At 46.6% G+C, this 27,723-nt stretch overlaps 1 protein-coding gene across 5 annotated transcripts in view; it reads right to left on the reverse strand.

The window, feature by feature from the left end:
- PSD3 (pleckstrin and Sec7 domain containing 3) overlaps nucleotides 1-27,723 on the reverse strand; it is a 110,566-nt gene that overhangs the window by 57,779 nt on the left and 25,064 nt on the right. For all 5 annotated transcript variants that reach the window (XM_074933106.1, XM_074933105.1, XM_074933108.1 and 2 more), the window contains 7 exons: nucleotides 25,361-26,429; nucleotides 23,549-23,941; nucleotides 10,580-10,786; nucleotides 10,394-10,474; nucleotides 7,168-7,280; nucleotides 4,115-4,173; nucleotides 405-494 (listed from right to left, as the gene is read on the reverse strand). In XM_074933106.1, the coding sequence (XP_074789207.1) occupies nucleotides 405-494; nucleotides 4,115-4,173; nucleotides 7,168-7,280; nucleotides 10,394-10,474; nucleotides 10,580-10,786; nucleotides 23,549-23,941; nucleotides 25,361-26,429 (2,012 nt within the window). The remainder of the gene's footprint in view (nucleotides 1-404; nucleotides 495-4,114; nucleotides 4,174-7,167; nucleotides 7,281-10,393; nucleotides 10,475-10,579; nucleotides 10,787-23,548; nucleotides 23,942-25,360; nucleotides 26,430-27,723) is intronic.

A 27,723-nucleotide genomic window follows, 5' to 3' on the forward strand; every position in this document is an offset into this window, starting at 1 on the left:
TCACCTTTGATGAAAAAACACACACACCTTCCAGATACGCAGAGCTCAGGATTAGCCCTTACATACTCAATAGTCAGAATCAACTGGCTGTTTCTGGCTGCTTTAATCAAGAGACAGTGCTCTCAGACAGCATGACCACATGAGCTTATAAGACACGCAGCTCTGGAGCTGGCCCTACTGAAGTTGAGTCTTGCCTCTCTGTGTTGTAGAGAGTCTCAATCACAATCTAGTGAAGGCAATAGGGAAAACAACTGAATAAACACTGTATATACGTTCTGGGAGGAAAAGCACGCCCATTACTTATTGTGTTTGAAAATTAAGATTCAGAAAATGCAAGCAGGGTGTTCTGTTTTTAACCACTTCTTACTAAGAATGAAACCCATCTTCTGCAATTCATTCCCTACCTTCAACAGCCCTTTTGGGAAGTCTTTGCCATCGTTCATCCCCTGGAGGTTAGCAATGAACTCTTGGCAGGTCATCTTCTTCCCAATGTTCTGGAAGGGATAGCAGAGAAACATAGCATCATATTCATGCTGCTTTCCAAAATTATGTAAATAAAAGTCATCAGATGAATTACATCTCCCTGCTCTCATTTAAGCCCAGCACTAAGGTGGCATTCACAAGGCTACTCAGAGACAAGCATCCTTGTGTGAACACAGTCAGAAGTGGAAAGTGCATTTGGACCCCAAGTCCCACATACCCTTCTGAAAACAGCTGAATACTGCAGAGTAGTCAAGAGGCTGATGATGAAGCTCCCTGGTATCTGCATGGTGCTTTACACCCCCCATGTCTCCAGAGGCTCTACCAGCCTCTAATGGAAAAGCTCTAACTTGACCCTGCTGTGGTGCATAAGGAAAGAGCTGAGACGCTTTCCAGACCTTTCTCTTATGAGTGCTTCTTTCCAGTAGCAACTGCCCTGAGTTGGAGTAAGATGCCCAGGAGCAGCCATTACCTGTCCTGATTCACAGGCTGTGGCTGCCTTGACATTTCCATAGGATTGCTCTTTTTTCTCTCTCTCAGTCTGATTCTCAGACTGAAAGTTGCCCAACTGAGCCACAAACAGGAAAGGAACACCTATGTTCATGTAGGACCCAAACTGCTCCATTTGGACACTTGAGTTTGCCCTAAATGTTCTTGAATCCCAGTCTCCATGACCCCTCAGAGAAGGTGTCTGTACTCTGTCCCCTGGGTGCTAGAAGTTCCACGCTTGGCATGTGTGGAGCCTTGTGAGCAGGCAGCAATGACAACAATGAGTTGCTGAAAAAGGAACCCAGAGAGATTTGAGAAGAGGGAAGCAGCCTCGGATGAGCTATGAAGCATGGTAAAGGCAGAGGGAAAACAGGGACCTATGATGACCCCTTTGGGGACGCGACTGCTGCCAGTCAGGAGAAGGGGGTGAAGATGACTTTTCCATGGTCAGAGTATGCCTTGGCTTTTTGGAAGAGCTTTGTGCACAGTGACTTGAGTTAGGAGCTAGAGCTGGAGTAAACACAGGAACAGAGCCCAAAGAAGGGCACCAGTTGGTAAAACAGGTCATTCAATGTTACAGTTACATGACAGCTTGGACTGCACATTATCTACTACCCTTCCATAACATATGATCAGGGAGAGATGGAAAACCAGCAAACCTTTACTGTCAGCCTCATCTAGCCACAAAGGGAGATCCTGCAGCCTGTGGCCAGCACAGACTAGCAAAAAGAAGGCAGGCAGGAACACTGGAATGGTGCACTGCTTCCCTCATCAAGAAGGCTCCTGACAACACAGCCTGTCTGTGATTCTGGCTCTCTGGTTGCTAAGCTTGCAGAACACACCTCATAATTGCAGTCTTTGGGTGCAGGCTGGAGCTGTTCTAGTAGACTTGTAAACGCTTTCCTTCCTCCCTCTGACAGACTTCAGCTTGCTTCTGTTTGTTTCCTCCATGCAGCAGTTTACAGCTTCACCATGCTAATCAAAACCAAGAGCAGTGTGGCTCAATCACCCACTGTGAACTAGCATTGCAGAGGAATGGCTGTTTTGCTCCAGGACCAAAGATAGTATCTCCACACAGTGCCACACAGGTTCCAGAAGACATGCCTGGCAGTCTAGAGATACCTTAAAAGTCTCTAGCATCACAGTCTGGGTGATGACCTCTCTGCAGAGAAGTGAGCATGCATCTCCAAGACACAGCTAGCAAAAATGACTTAGTTACAGAGAGAATGAAATATGGCAAGATGGGAATAAATAAAGGGATAGGTAAGAGTTTGTCTACAAGAGTTACGGAAAAGCATGAACTGAAGGCAGAGCAGCTGCACTACAGCCCTACAAGCATTTCAGCTTATTGTGAAATAAAAGTGCCCACACTTATGATCAGTATGTCAGCAACAAATGGAGCTCAGTGTAGGCAAGCCCTGTGACTCATTTGCTTCCTGTTCCAGCAGAATCATGGTAAGGATGGGTCAGAGCATTATCTTTATTAGGAAACAGGCAATTCGTATATATTTGCAAGGGGCTGCATTCCGAATCAACAATGTCCAACTTACCACCTATGTGGAAAATGTAAAGTGGTAAGAAGACCACCAAAATTACAGGAAATCAGAGAGAGAGAGAGAGAGAGAGAGAGAAAGAGAGAGAGAGAGAGAGGGAGAGAGAGATTGAGAAAAGATACATGCAGGAGTCTAGCAAATATTACATCTGCATATACATAACAACACACTAACAACTGCCAGTAGGATAAGCCTCCAAAGCTGCAACAGCCAGAGTCATCCTAACTTCAGCTGCAAATCAACAGCAGCAATGATGGATCAGAGTCAGATCGTTTACTTCAGTACCTAATGAAGACAGTAGGGCCCCCTAAAGCATCCCAGGGAGCAATGGGAAATGCTGTCAGGCTGATGCACAAACATTTAGTTTCCCTCCCTGGACTGCAACGCTAGGCAGGCTGGAGAGCAGGTGCTCCAGGCTGCTTATTGCTCTGGGGAGAGGGATACCTGTGGAGGCTCTCAGGTGTGCTCAAGAGAAGCAGTGTATGCAAAGAGGCACACGGGGCACGTTCCTGTACCTCCACTCACCCTCCTGTGCAAATGATGTGGTCCTCAGTTGCAAAAGGCTCAGTCTTCAGAGAAAAAAATTCTCTGCAACTCCCTTCCCCCTGACTTATAGAATTTTCAGACAAAGGTATTCAATTAATTGGAGGTGGTCATCAAAAGCCCTGGGGAAGCACACACCAGCCTTGGCTTTACTACCTGCACCTACAGCAAAGCTGCACCCACAGGGGCCAAGCAGACAGACCCTTGGAGCCTCCATCTCCTGCTGCCCAATCCTCCCTCCTTGCTGCATAAGAGCTCCCAACTCAGGCCCTCCTAGAAGAGCCTCTAGTGTCCTCTCAGCCAGAGAGACGCCCTAAAGCCACCAGACTGAAGCCACTGCTCCTGCATGCTATCATGCCATGCTCCCTGTGTTTTCCCCTCTCCATGCTGACAGAGGAAGCCTCCCATCAGCATGTGAATACCATGCATAGCAAGTGCATTGCTCCATGGGTGCCGAAACACACATCCGAGGGCTGCTGGCATCCCATACCTTAGATGACTAAGAGAACTCAAACTGGAATACTACTTGTCCCTAGGCAGGTAGTGGGGAGAGATATGCAGTGGGGGAACACGGGCTTCCACGTCCCTCATCTGCTCTCTTGGTTCTGGGCACACCTGTTACTACCCCGGCCCAGAAGAACTCTGGTTCCACCAGATCTACCCCCTGCAACTGCATGCCTGCAAACACCACCTTTCCCTCATGACTCTCCCAGTACCTTTTCATCTCCCTTCCTTCTTCTGCCTTGTCAAATGTTTTTACATACTGGGGACTGGCTTCCCCTTTCAGCGACAGCTTCCTGGCCAGGGCCAGCTGCTGTAACCAGGGAAAGATGGAAAGCACACCAGAAAGACAAGGGCCTGATGACAAGGGCAAAGCCATACATGCTGGAAAGCCCTGCCCAGGACAACAGATTGGCAGTGCAGCCTTCTCACTGTCTTCTGTCTGCTTTTGGAGCATGCAACAAACAAGGGGACTCTGCTGCCAGAAGACCACCACGTCCAAGCTCAGTGTCAACAGGAGCAGTCTACACAAAGCTGTGCATACTCACATGGCCATGCAGGTCTGTGTTCAGCAGCATCATGGCACAAGTGAGACAGTGAACTCCATCTGCAGAAAGAGACATAACCAGAGTCACATGCAAACCCATGACTGGACCTTTAAGCACAGCTGAAACTGAGCTCCATTGCCTAACTGAGTTTGCTTCCTTCATAAGAATCTGTTTTATCGAGAAATACACATAATTAATTAAATGAATAGTGAGGGCATCTGACAGCTGCCAAATCAGAACAGCCTTTCTTTCATCTTTTAATGAGTGTCAAAACTATACAGCAGCACCCAAGGATGAGGCAAACTAGACAGGAAACCACGCTGTCACCCTTTGCTTGGTAATACCAATACCACAGCCTAAATCAACGCCCTCTTCATTTATTTCAGGGCAGAAAGGGAATAGTAAAATAGACATATTATTGTGTGCAAAGTGGATACAACACAGTTTCCTGGTTTCCTCCTCTGGCCCCCTCGTCATTCAGGGCTCAATTAGACTCAATCTTGGAGAACTTCAGACAGTCATTTATGCTGTCTTGGCTCCATATTGGGTTGAGAGCGCTCCAGTGATTTCTAAAGTGGTCCTGAAGCAAAGACCGTCAACAATGAGCCAGAAGAGACAGATTTTATCCCTAGCACCATTCCTAGAGTCACTGTGGCAGACTTGGGAAAGTCAGTGTACACTGTCATTTGCAAAAGTGGACACCAATTTCATAGTCCTAATTTTCCAGGCACCCCTTTCAAAACCCAAAGCATATTGGCTCTGCACAAATCCAAATGAAGGCAACAGTGCCCAGTACCTATCATCTCTGAAAATCCAAATGCCCCTAGTCAGTTTCCAAATATTAGGAACACATTAGGAGAAATATTTTCTCCATTCATAAACACATGGTGCCACCTTCCCTTCTCTCACAGAGGTGTCATAAAGACACAAAGTCATCTATGAGATAGGCACACACTGCAAGGGGACATATGCCAAAGTCTTTGTAGCCAGGTACAGATAATGACTACACACAGGACCCTCTGTGCTGTGAAGGAGGAGGAATGGGGCAAGAGGATAGGTATATCTCACACTCGGTGTGACTACCACAGGTTTAAATATGTGCAGGATGAATCCATTATGGAAAGATGTTCCCCAAGGTAAGGACCATGTTTTCTTACTATGTTTGTATAGTCCTTAGCAGCCAAGCAATGTGGCCAAACTGTAGCAGAGCATGAGATGAGAGAACTGTTATCACTAGCAGTAGTAAGTCTGAAGCAGCTTGAAATTGGGGTTGTGGTGCTCCAGTTCAGGCCTGTGCATTTCTCTAGAGTAGTCTGCTCTCTCATTTCAAAACTGCAAATGCATCCAGAGGATGGAAAAGGGAAAGGGGAGGGAAAAATAGAAAGGCAAATGCAATCCTGGATTTCCATTGGAAGGAACAACCACCATATTTCTGCAGTGTAGCACTCGACTGCTGACTGCAGAAGTACAGCATCAAAATTATATAAAATCCTGGGAAAAGACTGCAGGACTCACTTTAATCTAAATGCCTACTCTGGCTCAGAAGTGGCAATATCCCTCCTGCACCCTGGACTAGAATAAGGCTGCCACATCAACATGTAAGTCATTATTTCAGTCTGGACATGACACACCTACTCTAACTGACTGCCTGAAGTGTCTTGAAACAAGAAAGGCCTTAGGAATAGAACAGAGATAGCATGAGAGCAAATCCTGCCTTACTGCTATCTATTCCACTTCCCCGGCATTCCAGCCAGTAAAGCTGAACAGGCACAAAGTGGACAAACATCGCCTCAGTGCAATGGGGGCCGGTCACAAAGCAAGGGATAAGGAAGTGTGGCAGTACCTCCAAGTGTAGCGGCTCCTTTCACCTACACTTGAGACTGGCACAGCTTAGGCAGTGCTTATTTTTTTCTTCTTGGTCTCCTCCCATTCTCAGTGTGTGATCAGCCACGCTGCAAGCACAGGGCTGCATGCCTCTGCCGGTGTGGCTGAACGCAGCTGCTACACCAGTGCATAGTTTGTCTACTTCTCCAACGCCAACTTTCTCGGGTTTGATCTGTGTGCTTGTTTGTTTCCCTCATCCATTTCCAAAATGACAGTAAATATTGGCAAGGAGGCAGCACTCTGGCTGAGGTTAGCTAGTCAGGATGAAACCATGCCAGGGACTGGATACAGCACTCAAAATTCACACCCACAACTGGCAAGAACTGGCATGCCTGCTGCCAGTGCATGCAGAGACACAAGCCCTGAATGGAGCATGGAAAGCAAAAAGCTTCTTTCACTTGAGATGGGACCTATTCTTGTCTACATGCATGTAGCCAGAGTACAGGTACCCACACACACTGGAAGTCAGATAGACCAGAAACCACAGCTAAGGACATTCAAATCTGGAGATGCTACAACTGAGGATCTACACTGAGGAGACCTGTCCTGGTTTCAGCTGAGGTAGAGTTAATTTTCTTCCTAGAAGCTGGTGCAGTGCTGTGTTTTGGATTAGTGTGAGAATACTGTTGGTAATACACTGACGTTTTAGTTGTTGCTCTTAAGGAGTTTTCAGTTTCCCATGCTCTGCCAGCAAGCAGGTGTACAAGCAGCTGGGAGAGAGCATGGCCAGGGCAGCTGAACCAAACTAAGCCAAATGGATATTCCATACCATGGTACGTCATGCTCAGTATAGAAACTGTGGGGAGTTGGCTGGGGGGGGGGGGGGGGGGGGGGGGCATGTGTCAGCAAGTGGTGGGCAACTGGGAGCCCACCCTGGGAGCAAGGAGGAGTGAGGGAGGGAGCATGGTGCTTAGCTGCTGGCTGGGGTTAAACCACAGTAAGACCTAAAGACCTTTCCTGACAGGGAATAAATACAAACTTTTCACTGTTTTAACATGATTATGTGTGGAGAACACGGAGGGTTTCAGTGCTCACCACAGGCAGTCTCTAAAGTGTGGCACAGCAGTTACACATCTCCAGATCCCTGGCATGTGCCATACATGGTACTGAAGGCAAGAATGAAGGAAGAACGAGACAGCCAAAGACTTGTGTATCAGAAACAAAGTTACCTTGAGAAGAAATGGTGTTTGGGTTGCACTGGTAGTATCTGCTGGAGAAATGAATTAAAACTCTCTCTCGTTCCTGAGTTTCTCCGATAAGTGAAAAGGCTTTAAAGAAACTCCTAAAAGAAGAGCCGAAATAGATGAAATTAAAGTCATAAATCTCTTTTTGCCTCACAGCACACGGAGCAAAGCACACTTGATAGCAAGAAGTACATACACGCACATCAGACATTTGGTTCCAAGAAACCTTTCTAGGAAAATGCATTATTACCCTGTGTGCAGTTAATCCCAACATTGTAGTAAACAAAGCAGGAGTTAAATTACCAGTGGTCTTAGCCACGGAATACACTAACTAATAAGCAATTACACCGGTTGAAAAGAGCTGTTCCTATTTCTAATGATTTTTGTTTTCTTTGGGGAAGGAACTGAAGCAGGTGCTGTTTATGCATGACAGACATCCAGGGTGTTCTCTGTCCTTTTCTAACTGTCTGTCACTCTTGCACCTTTTAACTTTACACTCATTAGTATTCCTATCCAAATCAGAGGAGCTACTCCAGGTGAAGTCAAGCAGGTGCACTGCAGACTCAGAGCCCACACCAAACATGCAGTCCTCCTTCTGGAGCATCAGAGCTCACCTTTCAGAGTGGCCAGAACCACACCAGTCATCTTGCAGAGGGCAGTATGACTACCCGATCTGCAGAAAGCAAATGGGGAAGAGGGCAGAAGTGTCACAACATCTTACACCGAGCTTCAACAGCAGGAGGAGCAACCTGGCCCTCCTGGGCTCCTGTTCATGACAGTCCAGGGCACAGGGCTGGTGTGTACCTGGGCATGCTTGTTAGACACAGCCAGCAAGACTGCACAAAGACATGGGACACACATCTTCCACTCTTCATCTGATATTTAACCACTCTGCCTCTTAACCACCTGCTACTCTTCTCGCTAGAAAAACTTGCCTCACAGCCAAAGTAGAACTTCTTCATTTCCCAAAATCCCCACATCCTGGAGCCAAGAGATGACCTCAGAGGTATCAATCAGCCTATGCTCATTTGCCAGGATGCTTCTAAGAAAAGCCTGAAAACACAAACCTTCTGGGTTTGAAGTACAAAATGAGTGCCTAATAGACAATTTTTAAATATCCTGTGAAACTGAAACTAAGACCAGATTTGAGAGGCATGGAATATATTGCTGGAAGATTCACATCTATCTACTCTGGACAAATAAACATTAAATTTTTCTCTTTCATGTAAGCTCAGAGACAGGCTGTACTTGCAGTGATCTCACACCCATATGGAGTATGACCTGCCTGATAATAACTTAAATTTCACATGTAATGTATTGCAAATAACCCAATTCACAAGTAGATAAAAATAAGTCTTTGCAGAGTTTCTCTTCCCTTCCTACATCATGGTACATTTTGACAACTAGCCATCTTTCCTCCTCCTTCTCCAGCTCTGGCTCTTTCCACCAACACCACCTGCCCATGCTAGGCACCACTGACCTACACTCCCTCCCTCTCTTCAGAACCTTTACTGACCCTGGAAGCCACCTCAGAGAGGTAATTGATGAAACAACACTTGGTAAATAAGCAAGGCAGGTTCCTCGCTCTCAGAGCATGATGGTGCAGCTGAGGGCCACAGGGGCAACTTTCTGCCCACAGGGAGTACCAGGATGGACTCTGAGAGGGGCTGGAGCAGCAGTCTCACCTCCTTCCCTTCTGCAGTCCTATGAGAGATGCATGTGGGAGATGCATGGGTCCAGAGTGTGGAAGCAGAGCAGGATGATGAAGGAACAACCCTCCCCATGCCCCAGACTTGCCACTGACAGCAAAATGCACAGAACAATGGCCTCCCACAGCCTGAGAGAGTGAGTCTGGGCTACCACCACAGACTCCAAAATGCTTAACAAACTACAGCTTGTCAGCTAGCCAGCAGCAACAGGGCAGTTACTGAATGCTCTCTGGAAGTGTGAGACAGCATGCCTCAGCTTCCCCAGGCTTCGGGTCAACACTCTGGACAGTTGCTGCAGTGACTCCTGGCATGTCTAAGTCCCACAAGTCAAGGCATATTTTAAAGAAGGTCATGACTATTAATATTAACAGGAGATCTACTGGGAGCAGAGACCTCCTAAATATGTGTCACAAAGCAATTAGGTGTTTGATTTCACAATTTAAAAGATGGGTATATTTAGTATCACACTTCAGGGCTACTAAAACCCAGAATGAGCACCAATGTTGCCACCACCCTGGCTGCTCCTGCCCTGTGCTGAGTGGGTGCTCCGGCTTGACTCTGCTGCCCCTACCACTGGAACAGATGGTTCACTCTTCTGCAGGAATGCTTCCTTTCCACTGCCTTTAGCAGGCAGGACTCCGGGCTTTCCTTGGGGTCTACCATGGTCTCCTGAAGTCAGCCCCCTGGAAATGCATTTGCAAGGCAACTGGCAAGTGCCTGTGGGCCTCCTGGTTTTGTATCGTTAACAAAAAAGCAATAACCCACTTGAGTAACCTCAGCCAGATGATTTAAATTCGCTTTAAATCCTTTTAAGCACCCAAACACCAACAACCATACTAACAGGCCACTGCTACACCAACTTGGTGTTTTGCCTCCTAAGGAAAAAAAAATACTGAAAACAAACATTGTTAAGGCTTAATTCCAGTGCAAAAAGGAAGAAAAATTACAAGGCTGGGTCTTTAAACACCCATGCTGTCAGCTACCAAGCTCAATAGCATTTTCCACGTGGAAGCTTTTGTTGTTCTGCACCTTTTTGGATGCCTCGGAGGAACACAGCAAGGGGGGCTGCCGAGCACATCAAACCCTGATCCTGTCTTTTTGCACTGCAGCCAGGCAGTGCAAGCTCTAAAAGACAACAGCCAAAAAATTGTGCGGCTCAACTGCGAGCAACACCTTCATTCACCAATGGCACCTGAGAGACCACATGTTCCCAGTTTACTGAGTGACTGGTCATTTTCCTCCTTCTCCTCCACATCAAGGACCATCTCTAAGCAGGTCCACCCAAACATTTCCTTCTCCAGGAAATGCCATCACTCTAGGAGCACTCTAGAGTATAGCAGCACACCAAGCCAAACAGAAGAGAAGACCTTCATCCCAAAAATGCATCACATCCCTCTCTCCACTCCCTTACGCCCCCACAGGGCAACCACTTCAATCAGGACAACACAGCAAACAGCACTATTACTATAACAAAAACATAAGGTCTGTAAACAGCCATGTACCTGAGAGAGTAGTCCAGCGTCATGCCTGTGAAGTCAAAAAACTTAAGGTATTCTTCAGCCACAAGCTTGCTGAATTCATTGCTTTAAACAAACAAGAAAAAAAGTTAAGGGTTATCATTCAGGAGTGAACACCTCCAGAACCAGCAAGAAGAATGATGTGGCCAAAGGCCTCATATCAGCACATACTTTTTACCCAAATGCTTTGCCACATCAGAGCGCTTGAATCTGTCCAGATGGTAGAGGCGCTTAGCCAGACGCCTGGCTGATTCCAAATTGCTGCTGTTGCCATTGTTGAGATCGTGGCCAAGGGCTCCAGTGGCATCTTTCTCCTGAAGTTCACTGCTCTCCATGGCAGTACTGGAATCTAACACCGTACTCTGCAGTTTAGCATTCCTATGAGATGGAAAGAATATGGAGAGAAGAAAAAGCAGATTACATTACAGTCTCAAGAAAGATTTAATTCCTCTTAGAAAAAAGGCAATTAATGGTACAGAGGCAAAATTGCACAGTATAGCAAATTCCACTTAACTGAAGGAGCTGTGTAGAATAGAGACATTTATTTAGCAGTCATCAGAGGTTAAGAGAGTTAAATATGGAGACCTAAATATGAGCTTTCCAGCCTAGAAACACATTCTGCTCTGCAGTCACCTTCTGAGCGTGCTGAGGTTCCACAACTTGTGTTCTCTACTGTGTTTGCTACTATCAGCCTACAATTGCACCTGACAACACTGGCTCCTCGTTTGCTTCTTGCATTAGTAATTTTTAACCCAGTCGTTTTCCTGGCTTGAAGGGGTCCCTGTAAAAGTAGGCCATTAGCCATTTTCCAGGACAAAATGCAGCAAGCAAGCCAGAGTGTTCAGTAGCTCCAAGCTGACTCAGCACAAGTCCCTTCCTCATTCTTTCCCAGTTGTCCTGGAAACAATACAACTCCCCAAATGTAAAATAACATCCTCAGAAGCCTCAGCGGCTTCTGTGCCACCCACAAGCAGCAGGCATCCCACAGGGAGGCACTGCTAGAAAAAGCAGGACTTGGAGCAAGTTTGGGGAATGGGAGAAAGACACAAGCCACCTAAGCCCATCTGGAGAACTGTTTGCTTTCCTCCCTTGTGGTGGCAATCATTTCCTTCACCAGCTGCTCAAAGTCAGCATTTTCAGCATGGCAATACCAGGGCAATTTACATAAATTGTGCATTTATAGATTCCTCCCACCCCTACTACAGTAGGAAAGCTCTGGCTGAGCTGTGCTCCTGCTTTGCTTCTTCCCTCAACAAAGTAAGAGCCGTCCACACCAGAAAGGACACCTCCACATACAAACACCTGCACACAGGCAGCCTTTTAACTTTGGAAAAGCTCTTCTGACACTGGCATAAAAATTCTTGCAAAGTCTCATCTTTGTGTGTGCGCATGGCAGCGTTTCTATTTTAAAAGCATACTATACAGAAATCCTTGTTTACACAGGGCTAATGAATGATCAACACGGGTCATGCACAGGGCAGATGAGTGGAATGAGTTAAATATGATTTTAAACACAACACTTCAGCATACCATGGTTTCATACACCACTGTAATCTTCAGGCTTGACAAGTCAGGGTTAGAATAACCCATCATTGCACTCCAGTAACAATTACTTAGTCATCTACTGAAGTGTCTGCTAGGCACTTATTAACCCTTTAAAGGTGAGATTTTTCATATAACGTGAGCTTAAAATAAAAATCTTTGCTATTCTGCATGCCTCCTTTCACACAAATCGTCACCTGTGCCCTTCCTCTCTTCTCATTCATGGTTTAAGAGGAGGAGGTATACAGTGCTCCTACAGGAAGGATACTTGCCCATTTCACCTCTGCTTTCATCTTCCTAGTCCTGCTAGAACATCAGAAGTATCACACATCCACACTGTGGGTACTAACTTTTTTTATCAAGTATCTGGGGAAAACAGACATTTATCCTGTTCCTAACAGTACTGGGGATTTGATTTTGCATATATTTCAGCACAAATAATAAGGTGCTACAACAGAAGGGTCTCGGTCTCAGTGCTCTAGTAAGGAATTAATACTGTAAATACAATTCCAACAGCATTACCATCACTGACCACCAGCTACCCTAGAAAACAAAACAAAAAAACCCCTCCTGAAATGGGAATGTCTGAAATTCTCTAAATTTGGTCTGCTCCAAACTTCTGAAGAAAGCAAATTCCAGAGCTCTGACACTCCCTCCAAACAACGCCTTGTCCATTCATCAGGCACAACTACTTTCAAACTCCCAGCTCTAACATTTGACAAGAGCAAAGAATAACCAGGTGAGCTAACACTTCTACAGAGCCTTACTCGTACAAATGCTTCAAAAGCCATGCCAACTTGCAGAACCTCACTCATCTCAGCCCTGTTTCACCACTGCTCTTTATTAAAGGCAATATTTAGAGCCCTGAAAGATGGCCAAAGCTGACAAGAAACATCTGCACCCTGCTATAAACCAGTGAACCATGACAGTCAACGTTACTGCAAACCACCATAAGTTTAGAAAGGAAGTTCCAGCATCTGCCACACAGTGAATTAAAAATACAGCGCCTCCCAGCTTCTGCTTTGCCTCTTGGAGCAGGTCCTGGGATGTGAAGGAGGAACACTTAGCAAGGAGAGTCTGTTCTTACCCCTGCTCACCAAAACTAGCCTACAGGGCTGCATAAGAAACCTTATCTTACAACCTTCCTGATTTAAAAATTCATTCTGACAGGGTTTCCCTGTAACATGTATCCAGCCAAGAATATGGGATGCTTCCTTCAGTTATTCTGACAGCTAATTAGTTTATTACTTAATAAGTACAAGAAGGAAATCAAATCAAATCAACAAGGTAGATTGTAACAGGGAGAATTGTTCAGGGAGAATACCAGAAGTAAGACTTCAGTTTTCAAGTTTTTTAGGTGGTGAGAAGACTCACTGTCCATGTTACTGAAGGCTTAGGAAATGCAGACGCCCTGTGCATGATTACTACAGGCTGCCATCTGGATGTTTTAGCAGGGTTTGGGGGGTGTTACTCAAGGGAAAGGCTGATATCTCTTCTTACCTTCAAGTCTTTCTGCGTGCACCGTTTTCCTTCCATGGCTCAGTTTCCCCAGCTGCTAAACACAGATAGTGATACTTGTGTCCATCTGTAAAGTGCTTATAATGGACTCTAATCAAGGACTAGGAGCAACCAAGGCTGCAAACAGGTCTGTCTTCTATAGTATACACTTTCTACACATAGAGTCCACAGCAGCATTACCAGCTAAAGAGAGCCAAGAAAGGGTTTTGTGATGCTGAGCAAGACTGGACATGGATTTTTCATGCAGCTTTAGTCTTTATCACATAAAAATGAGAAACATCCACTGACAAAAGTAGGCTGAAAATTTCATAATTATATTCTCCCCAATCCTGGATTCAAGGCCAGAAGGGACTGTAACGATACTACTGGTAATTGCCTGTACAGCAATGCCTCTTACATTAATCTCTGCTATCAGAAAACACAGAAGACAGAAGCTACAAAAAAAGAGATGCCTTTGGTCTCACAGCACATGAGCTGTGGCCAGAAACCAGGTCCTTAGACCTTTTTATTTCTGTCCCCAGCAATGCACTCCTGACAGATCCTCCCTCTTTCTGTCAAAAGAAAGAAAAGAAAGAAAAATCCTCAGGTTCACAGTGAATGCACAGAGGCTATGACCACCATATCCAGCAGGAAATACAGCCATTCAATAAACATCTGCTATGGTAAATTCAGTACCTTCTACCAGCAGCAGCTGCCCCTCCATGCTCACAGATAAAACATGGGCAGACTGTAACATCTGTAAAGCTGATATCCCATAACACACTGTAACAGCCAGGCACAGTCTGAAACATTATAGTGTTTTCTTCATTCACTCTATTATCAACTAGGTCTACAGTGATTTAGCTCCCAATGCCAAGGTATCTCAATTGCATCATGCTCAAAACTCAGCACACTTGATCTGTTTAAGAATATTCTAGATTCACTTATTACCAGCGCCCCCCAATCTGGATTTCACCAAAACTGAAAACCTCCACAGCAACTATGGCTGCTGAATGGCTGCAATTTCCAGTCACAAAATCAGAGCAAGACCAATTAACAGTAAGGATACAGACACCTCATATCTCAGTGGTCCCCTCGCCCAGCCTCTGAAACTGTAACTGGTAATCTCAGCATGAGTACCTGCAGCTTCAGGTGCCTTGAACCTTGGGATGATTTTTTAGCCAATCCACAGAGAAAAAAACATCTGTTTTGTCCCAAGGAAGAAAAGCATGTTACATTTTGTTTTATGGGAGAAGAGCTCAGATTTCACACAGAGCTACTGCCCCCGCCACTAACAAGGAGATGATGTTCGGAGTTGACACTGAGTGGCAGAGTGTGATGACTCAGCCTAAGTGCTGTTCTCATCCCAGCCACATCAGCGATCCCAATTTGCCACTGCCTGCAGCTCTTGCCAGACTGAAGCATAGAACACCTCTGTGGCACATGGTCTCCCCTGGATGCGCATGGGTCAGTTCCCCAGGGAACGCTAATCTGGCAGGCATGTCCAGAGGGAGTGCACTGATTTCAGGGGAAGCTTAGATGAGACAGGGCTGGGGCCTTCCCAGGTCTTTTTGGAAAAAGAAGAGGAGGAAACCAAACTTTTTCTCTCAAACAAATCTGCATGCCTTTAACATCAGCTTTACTTTAAGGCAAGCTAAGTCAGGCATTTGCCAGCAAAGTCCATCAGAGCAAAATGCACCAGTGCTTAAAAGTAAGGAAGGGTGGGGAGGCATTCTGGTGTGCTGAAGCTAGGGCCAGAACAAATGTTGTTTTCAGCAGGAGTACAATATCCACCGGGGAGTCATGGTGGGGCTGATAATCACCCCCTGCAGCACTGTGTTGCCCTGGTGTTTTAAATGTTAAAATGGTCCGCCTTCTCCTCCTGGACACCATCCCCTCAACCATAACCATCAACCCTGGCTATGAAAAGCACAGACTATTTTTAATTCAACAGAACCTGAGCAGCAGCTCTCACCTCACAGTGTGGCAGGGACATCAGAAGGGCAGAAGCACCTGGATGCCCCTGACATTAGCCTGAACTGCTGGGGGGAGAAGACCTCCCCCGGTGCAAGTCCTGCGCTGAGGGAAGGAATCCCTGCCTCACAATCCTTCAGAGAGTCATGAACGCTCAGCCTGTGATACCCTTCCACGTTTAAGAGATGACCAGAAACGATCAGTGGCACAGTCTTAATTTTGTTTCAAGGCTGCTGAAAAGCCACACTTGAACAGTTTGGCTCTAAAAGGAGTAGCCCCCACCAGAGGAAGTAAAGATATCCCAGCAGCAGTGGGATGTGATGAGTCAGTTCCTGCTACAAACAACCAGCCACACAGACAGCTGGGAACAGCTCTGCTGCAGCTATGCTGCAGCTCTGAACCAGCTTCTTCAAGGCCAGGAGAGAGCAAGCACAAAATCAAGTCAAGCAAAGATTTACCTTGCCAGTTACCTCCAACTCCAAGGCTCTTCCAAGATACAACTGTAGGAAGGGGAGAAAAATAACAAAAATAAAAATAATGCCCCTTCCTAGAAGATGACTCACTGTGCTATTTTACTCCAAATGGTTTAATCAGCTTTGAAGTCCTACATATGGATTCTCTTCAAAGACAGGCTTTGAAGTAGATCCCTCTTTGAGGACTGACACAGCTGCACTTTGCTGCAACTCGATTCAGTGGGTGTCTCATGAGCACAGCATCAGACAGGACACATGAAGGAAGGACGGTTTCTACAACTCAAGAGTACTCACCGTGGATCCATTAAAAAGTACCTCAGCCCTGTCACATCACACAGAGAGAGGCAAAGTAGAAAATAAACAAACAAGCCCTGTAATCTCCTACTGGTTATCAATAAAATGCCTATGTGAAGACAATTTCAGGGGCTGAAATGCATGTTGTTGCTTAAAAATAACCTCTTGCTCCCTGTAATCATCTGCCTTTTTCTTTAATTAAAAGAATTCTCACCAATCATAAGTAGGGAGCTAACAGCTAAAGCTTTCAGAAAATGCCATTTCTGGTAGGCTTGCATTGGAGCAAACGCAAACGCTATTATTATGGGATCACAGCATTAGGACAAAAAGCCTCACCACACACAGGGACAGGATTGCAGCCCTTAACGAGAGACAGCACGTCCTTTACTACACAGCTATGCTGGCCTGTTGCCACCTTAAGTACAAATGTTTTGCTAAAAATACTTCAGATCTGATTCCCTTTCAACCTCATGCTCCTTATGTCACTGTGGCAGGGGTTAGCAATCACAAAGAGACTCTCACCACAGTAATACCCCCATCCTTGGAAAGTGAAAATGTGGCCCTTGCCACAGAGGGTGTCCATGGGCTGCCTCCATGATGGACATTTCTGACAGATGCACTGACACATCCAAGAGACCAGTCTACACATCATGATAGTAACACACTCGGGATCCGGCCCCCCTGCCCCAAGACGTGAGCAAAAACCAGACCCAAAGAGTGCACTGCACATCCATGACCTTGTTCATCCCTAAATGTTTCAGGAGCTCTTGGTCTCTCTCCCCTGAGTCCACACACACACAAACACACACACACCCCCAACATGCTGAGGGTGCCAATAGCCATCCCCTTGCTCAGCACCAGTGTGACATTTTCCCATGAGAGTCCTGCAGGGTCCTCCAGGACAGAAGCAAAACTGGGAAGCCAGCAGAGTACTTCCCCTGTCACTTGGGCTTCGTTTAACTGTTTGGAGACTGCCCCAGGGAGTGCCTATTAACAGGCAGATGGTCCTGGTGTTCCTCCCTGGCAGCGAGCAAACAGATGTATAAAAATATGGGTGTTAAAGCTTCCTCGCAGATGTGCAGATGGAGTGTTTCCACGCTGGCAGTAGTATCGCATAGGAGCTTTATGTTGCAACCATGCTGTAAAGTGAACTGCCTGTCACCAAAAATAGTTAATAATAATAAAAATAATAAAAGAGTTCTGCAATAAAGAAAGAACAACCACCAACCAACCCCCAGCTCACCCAGCTGTGTTAGCAAGGAGTCTGCATGATATGTGCCCTGTTCTTCTCCACTGGTGCCTCTGCATCGCATCTGAAGCTATACGTGCCTCTACAGTGCCCTACTGGCTGCCAGGCTCTGCCTCTCTCTATCCCAACAGACAGACGGAGAAAGAAAGTTAACACGCAATAACATGGAGGGGTGCTTGACTGGCAGACAGTCCTGGCTAATAGATGAGACAGCAGACTGCACTCTGGGACTAACTCAGAGATCACAGAGATGCCTCGGTTTCGGTGAATGAAGGCTTCCTGACCTAAATGTCTTTGACTTTAATGGAGACATGCCAACAGATGCCAGCTTAGAAGCTGAGCTGCTGACAGCTTTATACTGAGGCACTTTGTGCAACAAACCAATCAGCTGCTCCCCCCCCCCCCTTTTTTTTTTTTCTTTTCTGTCTCTGTCAGCTCCTGGATTTTTGTTTTGTTTGTTTTATTTTCAGATGAGGCTGGGAACTGAAGAGGGGAGAAGTCAGCAGCCCCTTTTCCCCTAAAATAAGTTTATTTAGGAACTAGAAGGAGTTTTACAAACTGTCACTAAACTGGTGTTGCAAGCACCTCATAGCCAGAGCAAAGGCAAACTCACATGCTGTGTTTCCAGAGCCTTGATAAAGCAACGTCACCTTCCTATAAGGAATCAGTGTGTCTTAACATTTTTTAAGTTACTAAACTGTTCCATAAAGGGGCAAATCCTCAGTTGCAAAAATGTTACCAGTTTCAGGAATTTACCTGCAGATTGTGCCACTTCATCTTTCCTGGGATTAAACATACCCATGCCAGCATATTGTGTTTAACAGTGGCTCAATAACTGACAGCTGTAGTAGCCCATGTGCAGGCGAATGGGCTCTAGCATGTGTTTGCTTCCTCACCTGCTGCACATGCATTGGACACATTCATTTTTCTACGACTACCATCAGTGGCATCCTCTGAATAATCTTCCTTAACCTGGGCATATGAATGGCAGGAAATACAAAGTACTACCTTCTGACAGTACTAGCTCTCCTAGGTCCCAGAAGCTGTAAGCAGCTGAGACGTGTCTGAAGGCCAAATACCACCTGCTTAGGAACACAAGGATCTCAGCATATTTCATGCCAAATGAAAAAATTCAACCCAGTCAAAAAGTAAGTCTTCAAAGGGGAAAAAAGTTCTACTGGACTGCTGTTGGACAGACTAGAGAAATGAATGAATAAAGGTTATGTGTTAGGTGTGTAAGTACTGAGTCTCATATCTACACTGAAAATCAAATACAAGCTACCCTGGACAAAAAAAAACCCAGAGTGTGAACAGAAAACCAGAAGTATAGCTGGCATACAGGATACTGATAAACTGGGAGACTTATGGAATCAACCTGGAGAAAGGGATAAAAATAGGTTTCTCTGCCAGTAAAGTTTATTGTCTCAAAGAAGTAATAAGCAGAGTGCCAACTAAGAAACTGCTGGAAATGACCCATACAAAGAAGAAAGACAACAACTATGGGAACTACTATGAGAGGCCCAAACTAAGAGTAACCTGGCAGCCATTGGGAAATGCAGTCTACATTCTTGTGCATTTATTCTGAGAACCACCAGATTGCTTTAGAGAGTTTTTATTCTCCCCCCCTTGAATTACAAAATAATACATATGTGACTAAATCTGTGTTTGCATCTCTAGGGAAAAAAAAAAAAAAACAACAAACAACAGGACTTGCAAAATTTGCTGAGCACCAGAAGTTCTTTGAAGATGATGGCAGGTGGCAAATATTTAGCATTTTTGAGGATTAGGAGCTGCAATGCAGATTTTTTTCTTTTCTCTCCTGATTTAGAAAAATCTTGGGCAATGTCCTACCAACAGAGACCACACCTTCTAAGACAACTCAGGAAAATAAATGCTAGAAGTTTTTTTTGCTTTTTAAATTTCTCGTTCTGACTGTAGCATACAAGGGAAGAGGGAATGGGAAGTCTGCTATAAATAATGCAGAAAAAATAAAGTTTAAAAGAAATTCTGTCTTTAAAGTCTGAAAGTACAAATGAAATGATCACCAAGCTTCACTTCCAGATACACCGATGCTCACTGTATACGTAGCAAAGAGCGCTCACTTTTCCCTCGGGTATATCTTACTGCTTTGGAAATACATCCCCTTCCTCCTAACTCTGATTTGCTGTAAATGATTACACTAAGTTCAGGCAATGCAAACTCAGGCTCGCTGTCTGGGTAGCACCTTGCAAACACTCTTCCTTATTGCCTCTGTGAGTAAGACTAACCTTCCATATGCTAAGGCTAAGCCTTACTCTTTCTCAACACAATCCACTGGCATGAGAAGGGAGAAACATAGTACCTGGGGTGCAGGTGTGGCAGCAGGGACAGCATACCTCTGCAGCGATAACATGGAGGCAAGGGGACCAAATGCAGTATCTTTATTGCCACAGCAAAGCTTCATTACACTAACAACCTGTGACTCAGCACATTTCATGGGGACCCCGTGGTGCCTAGCAAGGCTGTCCCTCAGCTCTTGAAACCTCACACACTCACCCACCTCCCCTAGTTCTCCCACACCCACCTGGGGAAACTTAAGGCTACTTCAGCTGCAGAAATTTGTTCTTCACCCAGAGGAACGATCATTACATACCTAAGAAGAGATTAAGCCCCCCAAAAGACACCAAGAGTCGGAACCGTTCCCAGAGGAAGACAAGCTACATCCCCTTCTCCCCCAAGCATCCCTCCTCCACTGTCCAGACACAAAGTGCGCCTAAGCTGTGCTAGGAAAGGACAACTTGAGAAAGCAAGCCAACTTGTCCTGCAGGAAAAGCCAAAGGCGAGCTGACATGCCCCTGCCCTAAGGAAGCACGGCAGGTGGCTGTCAGATGGGCACCTCACAGGGTTCTCGCCAGGACTTACTGTGTTTAATCACGGCCAGCAGCTGATAGGGAGGACAGCAGGGACGAATCATCCACACACCCAGGAGCCCACAAGAACTTGCAGCCTACAAGCCTCTAATAATTTACTTTTTTTCCTCTTTTTTTCAATTCTGAAGGCATGTGACTGGCCTTCACATACCAGAGCTGACCCCTCCCAAGAGCCAGCGATTTCCTAAGAGCAGAGAAGGATGTTACCCTCCCGCTTATTCATTACAGAACTACCCTTCCTTGCTGTTACGCATTAAAAGCTTACGCCATCTAGGGTCTGCATATCAGTTCAGCTCAGGGTTCCTCCAGACCGATGTAAAAGGTGCTATGGTACTCAACTACCTGCTACGAGGAGAGCACAGCCGTGGGGAGCACCGGCTCATCCTTTCCTAACTGGCATACGGCTTTCGATTTCCAGGTGTAAACGATTAACTCTTTGATCTCATACCCACCCTCCCCGTCTGTACCGGACCGTGAAGAACTGCTAGTATTTCACACTCTGTTCCCCCATAAATTAGCATTGGTACATGGAAGTATACCCTCTCCCTATGCACTCCCCCCACACACTTTTTATGTCACTGAAGTACTACGGCACAGGGAACCGCTGAGGCTTTGATTTCGGTTTTTGTTTGCCTGGGTTCGCAGCGCGGTTTCTGGAAAAGGGGTGGTTATGCTTCTTGTTGTGCCGCCCTGCAACGCCGCACTGCTTCGCTCCCAAGCCCTCCGCGCCCCAGACCGCCCTGCTTTGCTTTGCACTTGCCGCCGTCGGCCCGCGGAGGCCCCATCCCTGCCTACAGGGCGGGGTCCGCTACCTGCTCCCCTGCCGGCACCCGCTCCCCCGTGACCGCTCACCGGAGGGGGGGCCGAGGGAGCTGCACGGGGGAGCCGGCAGCGCCGGGCGCAGAGACCCCAAGTGGCTCCGCGCTGTACCGCAGGGAACCTGCGGCCCGTGCGCTCCGGCCGGCGGCAGCGGGACGCCGGGCCAGGGAGCCCCGCCTGGGCCGGGCGAGCGGCGTGCCTGCTCCCCTCGATGCTCCGCAGCGCCGGGCTAGCGCCACGCAAGGGAAAACACCGCCCCACGCAGCCACGGGTGTGCGGCACCACGGCACACGCCGCAAAAAGCACATGCGGCAGAAGGCACAAAGGTGCCTTGCTACAGTGGCTACAGCTCACTTACCATACACGTGGGCGTTGAAAAAACAAATCTGGGACTGCTTCAGGCAACACAACCACGCACGGAAACTCTTAGAAACAGTACCCATGGCTCAGGCGACTATTTGTAGTGCACCTGAGCATCACAGTGACACACCGTCCTGGTCCCTCTGCAGACAAATCCCATGCAGACCCCAGCATGCACACGGTGCTCTTTGCCCATACACGGTAACGTCGTGATTTATCACTGGCTCCAACAATATAGCCCATATAATCTGTCAGTCACCTGTACCCTGGTGCAATACAACATGATACTAGAATATCATGGGGGGGTTGTTTAATACAGTTATTGTCCAGAGGATTGCCCTGGTGGGTACATTCATGGCTGGCTGTACTGCTGCAGCTACACTCTTTATCGGCACCTACCTTAACAGAGTGAGCTCCTAAACAGTGTTTGTCCCTAAAGAGCCCTGCAGACTACATCAGAGCTTCCTAACAAACCCACTGTTGGAGACAATTTTTAATTTTTTTTTTTTATTAAGGGGGAAAAAGAAGAATTTTTAAATCCTCTGTTGGTTTATCGCTATGACTACAAATGTAAACTAAAATTAACTCCTAAGGAAATCCACACTAGGCATGTACCTAAAGTGTCTCTAAGCATTATCTGAGCACACCTTGTCTTAGTGATGAACTTCTGTCTTGATGAGCCAGGGTGGACCTTACTTGACAATACTTTTTAGATACCAGATGCTGCACCTATGGGGTAACAGAATCGGGGTCTGCATGTACTGCTTGTCCTCGATTGCCCAGTCTTAGAGTAATCTCTGGTTTCAGCACAAGTAAGGAGCTGTGTCAGGACTGACCTCAGTTTCTGGCTACCTACTGGTTGTAGCAGATTAGCAGTCACCTACTGCCTACTGGCACCAAGCAGCTCTGGGCCCTACAAGATTTAAACACCTTTTTTCCCGGTAGGACTGATGGAAAAAACATTCTAAACTGCTAAGTCCTTCTGACTGTTCTTTTAAGGGCAAACTGTACCTTAATCCATAAAGTTAGCAAAACTCCTTCTCAAAGAACTTATTTCACACTAGAACAAAAGAAATAGAACAGGTAGAAGCCCTCCCACAACTGACTCACAGGAAAGCTCAAAGTAGACTAGTCCCATCTAAGGGAGTAGTCTAAGGACTCTTAGATAATGTTCTGTCCCTGGAGGATGGAGACCCGAGGCACCTTTGTCACTCATAAGGTCCCTCACCCCTCTGCAGATTACTGCTTTTGACTCAACCCCCCACTTTGCCTGTTGGTGCCTTTCACTCTCCCTATCCTCTTTGACAACACACAAGGAGGAAAGTTTGCTCACAGAGTAAGTTTCTATAATTACACAGTATTTTCTGAACACTTAGCCTAGTTTTTGCTTCTCACATGACTCTTCTTTTAATAGGTTTTCTTATCTCTCCCTTTACCTAAACAGAAATTATTAACATTTTTGCAATGCTCCCTCCTCTCTCAATCGGTAACTAGTGCACAAACGAAAGAAGCAGCTAACAGTCTCCAATCCCATGAATGTGGTAGGAGCAAAACTTTGTCCCAACTGAAGTAAACAGCAAAACTCCCACTGACCTCAAGAGAGGAAGAGCTATGCCCAGAGACACACCTTTAACATTCAAATCACGAACTGCACTTGAGCAACTCATACACGTGCACAAGGTGTTGCTGTTCCTAAAACTGCTGCCAACAAATTCAGGTATAACTGAGGCTGAACAAGGTTCACCTGTAACTCCTCAAGGGACAGGTCACAGAGATGCAACAACAGTAGCCAGCCTTGTATCACCTACAAAACCTTCAGAAAGTAAATTTGCACTTTTCAAATGAACAGCAGTTTTGGATGATTCAGTTCTCTCCCCGCAGCTCACTCTGTTACACTGTAAAGTGTTCTGTGTAGAAAACATGCGGTGTTTAAAGAGGCAAAACTACACTCTGCAACAGTCACTGAAGTAAACAGACAGCAGGGAAAAATCAGCAGGCACACAGAAAGCCCACCCGCTTTTACCTTTCCAAACGAGGGACTTCCGTTACATCTCCTCTGAAGAATGTTTCACTTACATCCCTTAAGCCATTGGCGATGCCTTCACTGCAGGCCTTCACCTCCCCATCAGGGGAAAGCTGCAGGACATCAGGCTGACCCAAGGCTGGCGTCCGATCTAAAAACTGGCTGCCCTCCTTCATGCGCTGCTGGATCATGGGAGTGAGCGGCATCTCAAAGCTGAAGTAGCTATCAGGCTCCGAGTACAATGTCTCCAGCGACTCTGCGCTGTAGTATAAAGATGCATTGTCTAGGATGTTTTCGAACTGTGAGCTGTACAGATCAGTGGAGACATCAGAGTGCCTCTGCCCAAGGTTATCTTCATATCCTCCTGTGGCTGCTTCCCCCTCCTCCATCATCCTGAAAACGAATCAGAAACAACTCATTTCAGCTATGGCACAAGGTTTAGACCTTTGAGTGAACCTCCTCACCTTCCACCTTTGCAAACCAAAGGGTCAGTGTGGCTTGGTGCAGGAGAGGACACTGTGGATAAAATGCTAGTTTCTCCTTGCAACACCCCTGTTCATGACTGGCACCATCTCCCTCTCTGCTGACATAAAAAGAATCTTCTAGGTAAAGAGAGGGGTGGGGGGAAAGCCTAATATTGTCTAACAGATAACATCAGCTGCTTATGTGCAAAGGAGAAGAGCACTCACAAATGCATAAGGTCACAGCTAGCACCACTCCCATACCAGAGGCTGCACAGGTCAGAGATAGGCACCCAGATGGAGCCTCTGCCTCCAGAGGACAGTTTGCTGACTCTTCAGTCCCAGGGCTGGGATCTTCAGCAAAAAGCTGGAGGAAATCCTCCAAAATACAAAGGGAAGCAAATGCAATTGAAAACGTGGAGCCAGAAGAACGAGATTTGAAGGTGGAAAACTTGGCCTGCTTGCAGATGCACAGAGGAGGGTGTAGCATCCCTCTGCATAAAGTCTTCTCTGCTGCACCAAATACTGCACAGCTTCTCATGGCATGTGCCAGGTGTCAAAGCTGCCCACCCAAGCAATCCCATACACTAGCCAAACCAAATTCCATGGATCCCAAGGTGCAGAGGCAGGAGCCTTTCAAAGATCCTGCTGTTTCAGCAGCAAACACCCCACCAGGTAAAGAGTGGGCATGGTTTGCTCAGAGTGTGCCAGTGGGACCCCTTGCTTTGTCACAGATGTGCATCAGGAAAGAAAAGTCAGCAAATCAGGATGCTCTTGTAAAAAGCAGCAAACAATTTTAACAATATATATAGCTAGAATTATATAAACACAGATAGGTAGATTGTATAGAAAGCACATTACAGCATTCACCCTCTTATAACCCACAAGGCCCCAGGTGAAACGTCTTTATTATCCAACCTCTCAGAGGCGCTCACACTGTTCTTGCACGGACTCTGCCTGAAACCAAAAAATCTGTCCAGGCACATATGGCCAGGCCTGCATGCTGCTTATATTTAGTAACATGCCACGTCTGGATCCCAACTACACCTGCTACAGATGCTTCGTCATATAGCTGTTACTCAGCAAACAGTAAGAGACATCTTATTTCCAAATCTGACACAGACTTCAAACTTCAGCAGTGGGGTGTGGACAGGTTTCAGCCCCAACTTCATGCACTAGCCACCACCCCCAGGCACAAACTGCTACCATTGCCACCATGCCACCTGCACATGAATGCAGCCTGCAAACATTCACTGTTTGCCATTAACTCCTAAAGGGGTAGGCAGAAGCCACGTACTTGGGATGAGAGAAACCGTGCCTGCCCCCTGCACCCCCCCAAGCACCATCTCACCTGCCCTGGCCTCTGGCTAGTACAGCTGTCTTCTCCTCGTCATGGTTATTCTTGTCCTTCACAAAAACTTCATCTTCCCCACTTTCACTGAGCAGTGCTAGAGTGGCTCCAGAGGCAGTGGGTCTCAACCTTGGGTCGTCACAGGCCTCGCTCCAAACACTGTCCAGCGAGGAGACTAAGCCTGGGGAGACCATCAGTGGTGTAGGGTAGCTGGATGTTTTGGGGAACGCCTTCCTCTCCACAGACACAGTCTCCAGCAGCGAGTGCTTCTTTCTTCTCTGCTCCTCGGCTTTTTGCAGCCATAAAATCTCCACCCCTTGAAATTCTACATGTTTGCTCACAGCTGCCTCTTTAGAGAGCCTCCTCTCAGGACCTATTTGCATTTTGCCTTGACTGTACGCCGAAAACTCCTCAAAATGCGCCCACCCCTCCACTCTGCTGGCTGCTTCCAGGTTTGTCACAGATGGTCTATGACAGCTTGTCTCCTGCGCTATGTGGACCTCCTCAGCTTTATTACTGATGGCTTGCAAGGACTCGGACTGCTTTTCTCCAGTCCATATTGCAGCCAGATCTTTCTCTATGATCAAATGCATTTTTTCCTCAGCTGTTCGTTCAGATGGAAGAGGCATGTCTGATGGTTTTTCTCGGCCTGCTGGAACTGGTTCTCTGGCTGCCTTCACGTTCTGGCTGCCAGTAACGCTCTTTTTTTCCATTTGTGTCTCTGAATCAAGAGAAGTATTTGTTCTCTCTTGCACCTTTGTTGCTTCCAACCGTGGAGAGCTTTTTGTAATTTCTGGCAAGTTACTCACAAGTTGCAAACGTTCTGGGCCATGCAGCTGCACTGCCCCAGTGTCAGGTCTCAAACTGTCTGCAGGAGTTGCACACTGAGGAGGTGGCCTGCCAGATACCCGGTGGTGACTGTCCCGTCTTTCTGGACTGCGTGTCACAGGCTCTGCTGCGCACGGCAGTGAAGCCCTTGGCACGTCTCTGCTTGGCTCTACAGTGCCGTACTCTGGGAATTCATTGATGATGGTATGGGGAAGCAAAGTGCTACTTCCATGGCCACTACCTGAAAAAAAAAAAAAAGAGTGGGTTTATCTACTGCATGCATAAGCAAAACATCTGGCCTTCCTTCCCAGCCCTCTTCTAACAGAGTTAACTACAGTCTCCTCTGCAGGGAAGACACTTCAGTTTAACTCATTCTGCATACTGTCACACTGCAGTTATCCAGAGCTGGTCCTTTCACACAGAAGTTTTTGGGCAGCCCTACTTTGGGAGTGTGCACTGCCAAGGAGGGAATGCCAAAATGTCTGCTACACTTTAGAAAGGGTCCCAGTGGCCCACAAACAGTCTGAGGCCACAGGCCAGGCGCAAAGGCTGAAGAAAACAGATACTCAGATGTTTGACATTCATCCAAGCATGCGCCTTACACCTTGGTTTTATTAAAAAAAAAAAAAGTTTTTAGGTCATTTTCACTTGTAAAGGTGAAACACTGTAAAGATAATCAGTTATTCTCCATTTATTCCACAGCCTTGACAAAACCAATTAGCTAAATTACAAAGCAATTAATGAACGATTCAACTTTCTGCCAGCCCTAACAACTCAAGTAACAACTCAGGTTGCCGTGATGTAGGCATACCGAGCAGTTCACATTTTCTGTTGCAGCAAATTCACCTACCCCTCCCCATGCTGCTTTTCCAACTGATCTAAACAAAGCAGGAGTGAAAAAAAATGGTCCCATCTTCCAAGTGCCAAGCACCCAGTGGCTCCCATTGTTGTAGGGTAACAGAGAACCAGCTGTCCTCAGAGGGACCTCATGGATGACACAATGACAGATAATTGGCCACCTTATACTACCCCCAAGGAGGAACTGAGCTTTTGAAAACAATAAACAGCAACAGCTGCATTCGATGCACCCTCACAGAAAAAACTGGCCTGGAGTATAAAAATGCTTTAAAACAAACAATGGGGGGGCCAGATCCAAACACCTACTGTGAAAAATGTCAGAGGTGACAGCTCTGAAACTAGACATTAACTTGCATTCAGACACTGCCCTGCTCGAGGTGCATCTCTAGGCGTTGCATTGCAAGCTGATCCCCATCTCCACTCCTAGAGGCTGGCCACAAGCCATTTCTGAGGGGGAAGCCACAAGGTTAATGATAGGCTGAATTGAAGGTGAAAGGGAGGATAATTTAATGAGAGCTCAGCACGGCACTAATGGGGCTATCTATCTGCCCGTGGTTCATAAAGATGAGACGCAGCTCACACCTGGTAGCTGACTATCTAGTATACCTAGCCACAGGGTAAATACAGCACACTGCTTGTGCTGCAGGATCAAAATGACAGACTTCTGCACTTGGGCC

This window comes from Athene noctua, chromosome Z, assembly GCF_965140245.1.
Source record: "Athene noctua chromosome Z, bAthNoc1.hap1.1, whole genome shotgun sequence".
Lineage (NCBI taxonomy): Eukaryota > Metazoa > Chordata > Aves > Strigiformes > Strigidae > Athene > Athene noctua.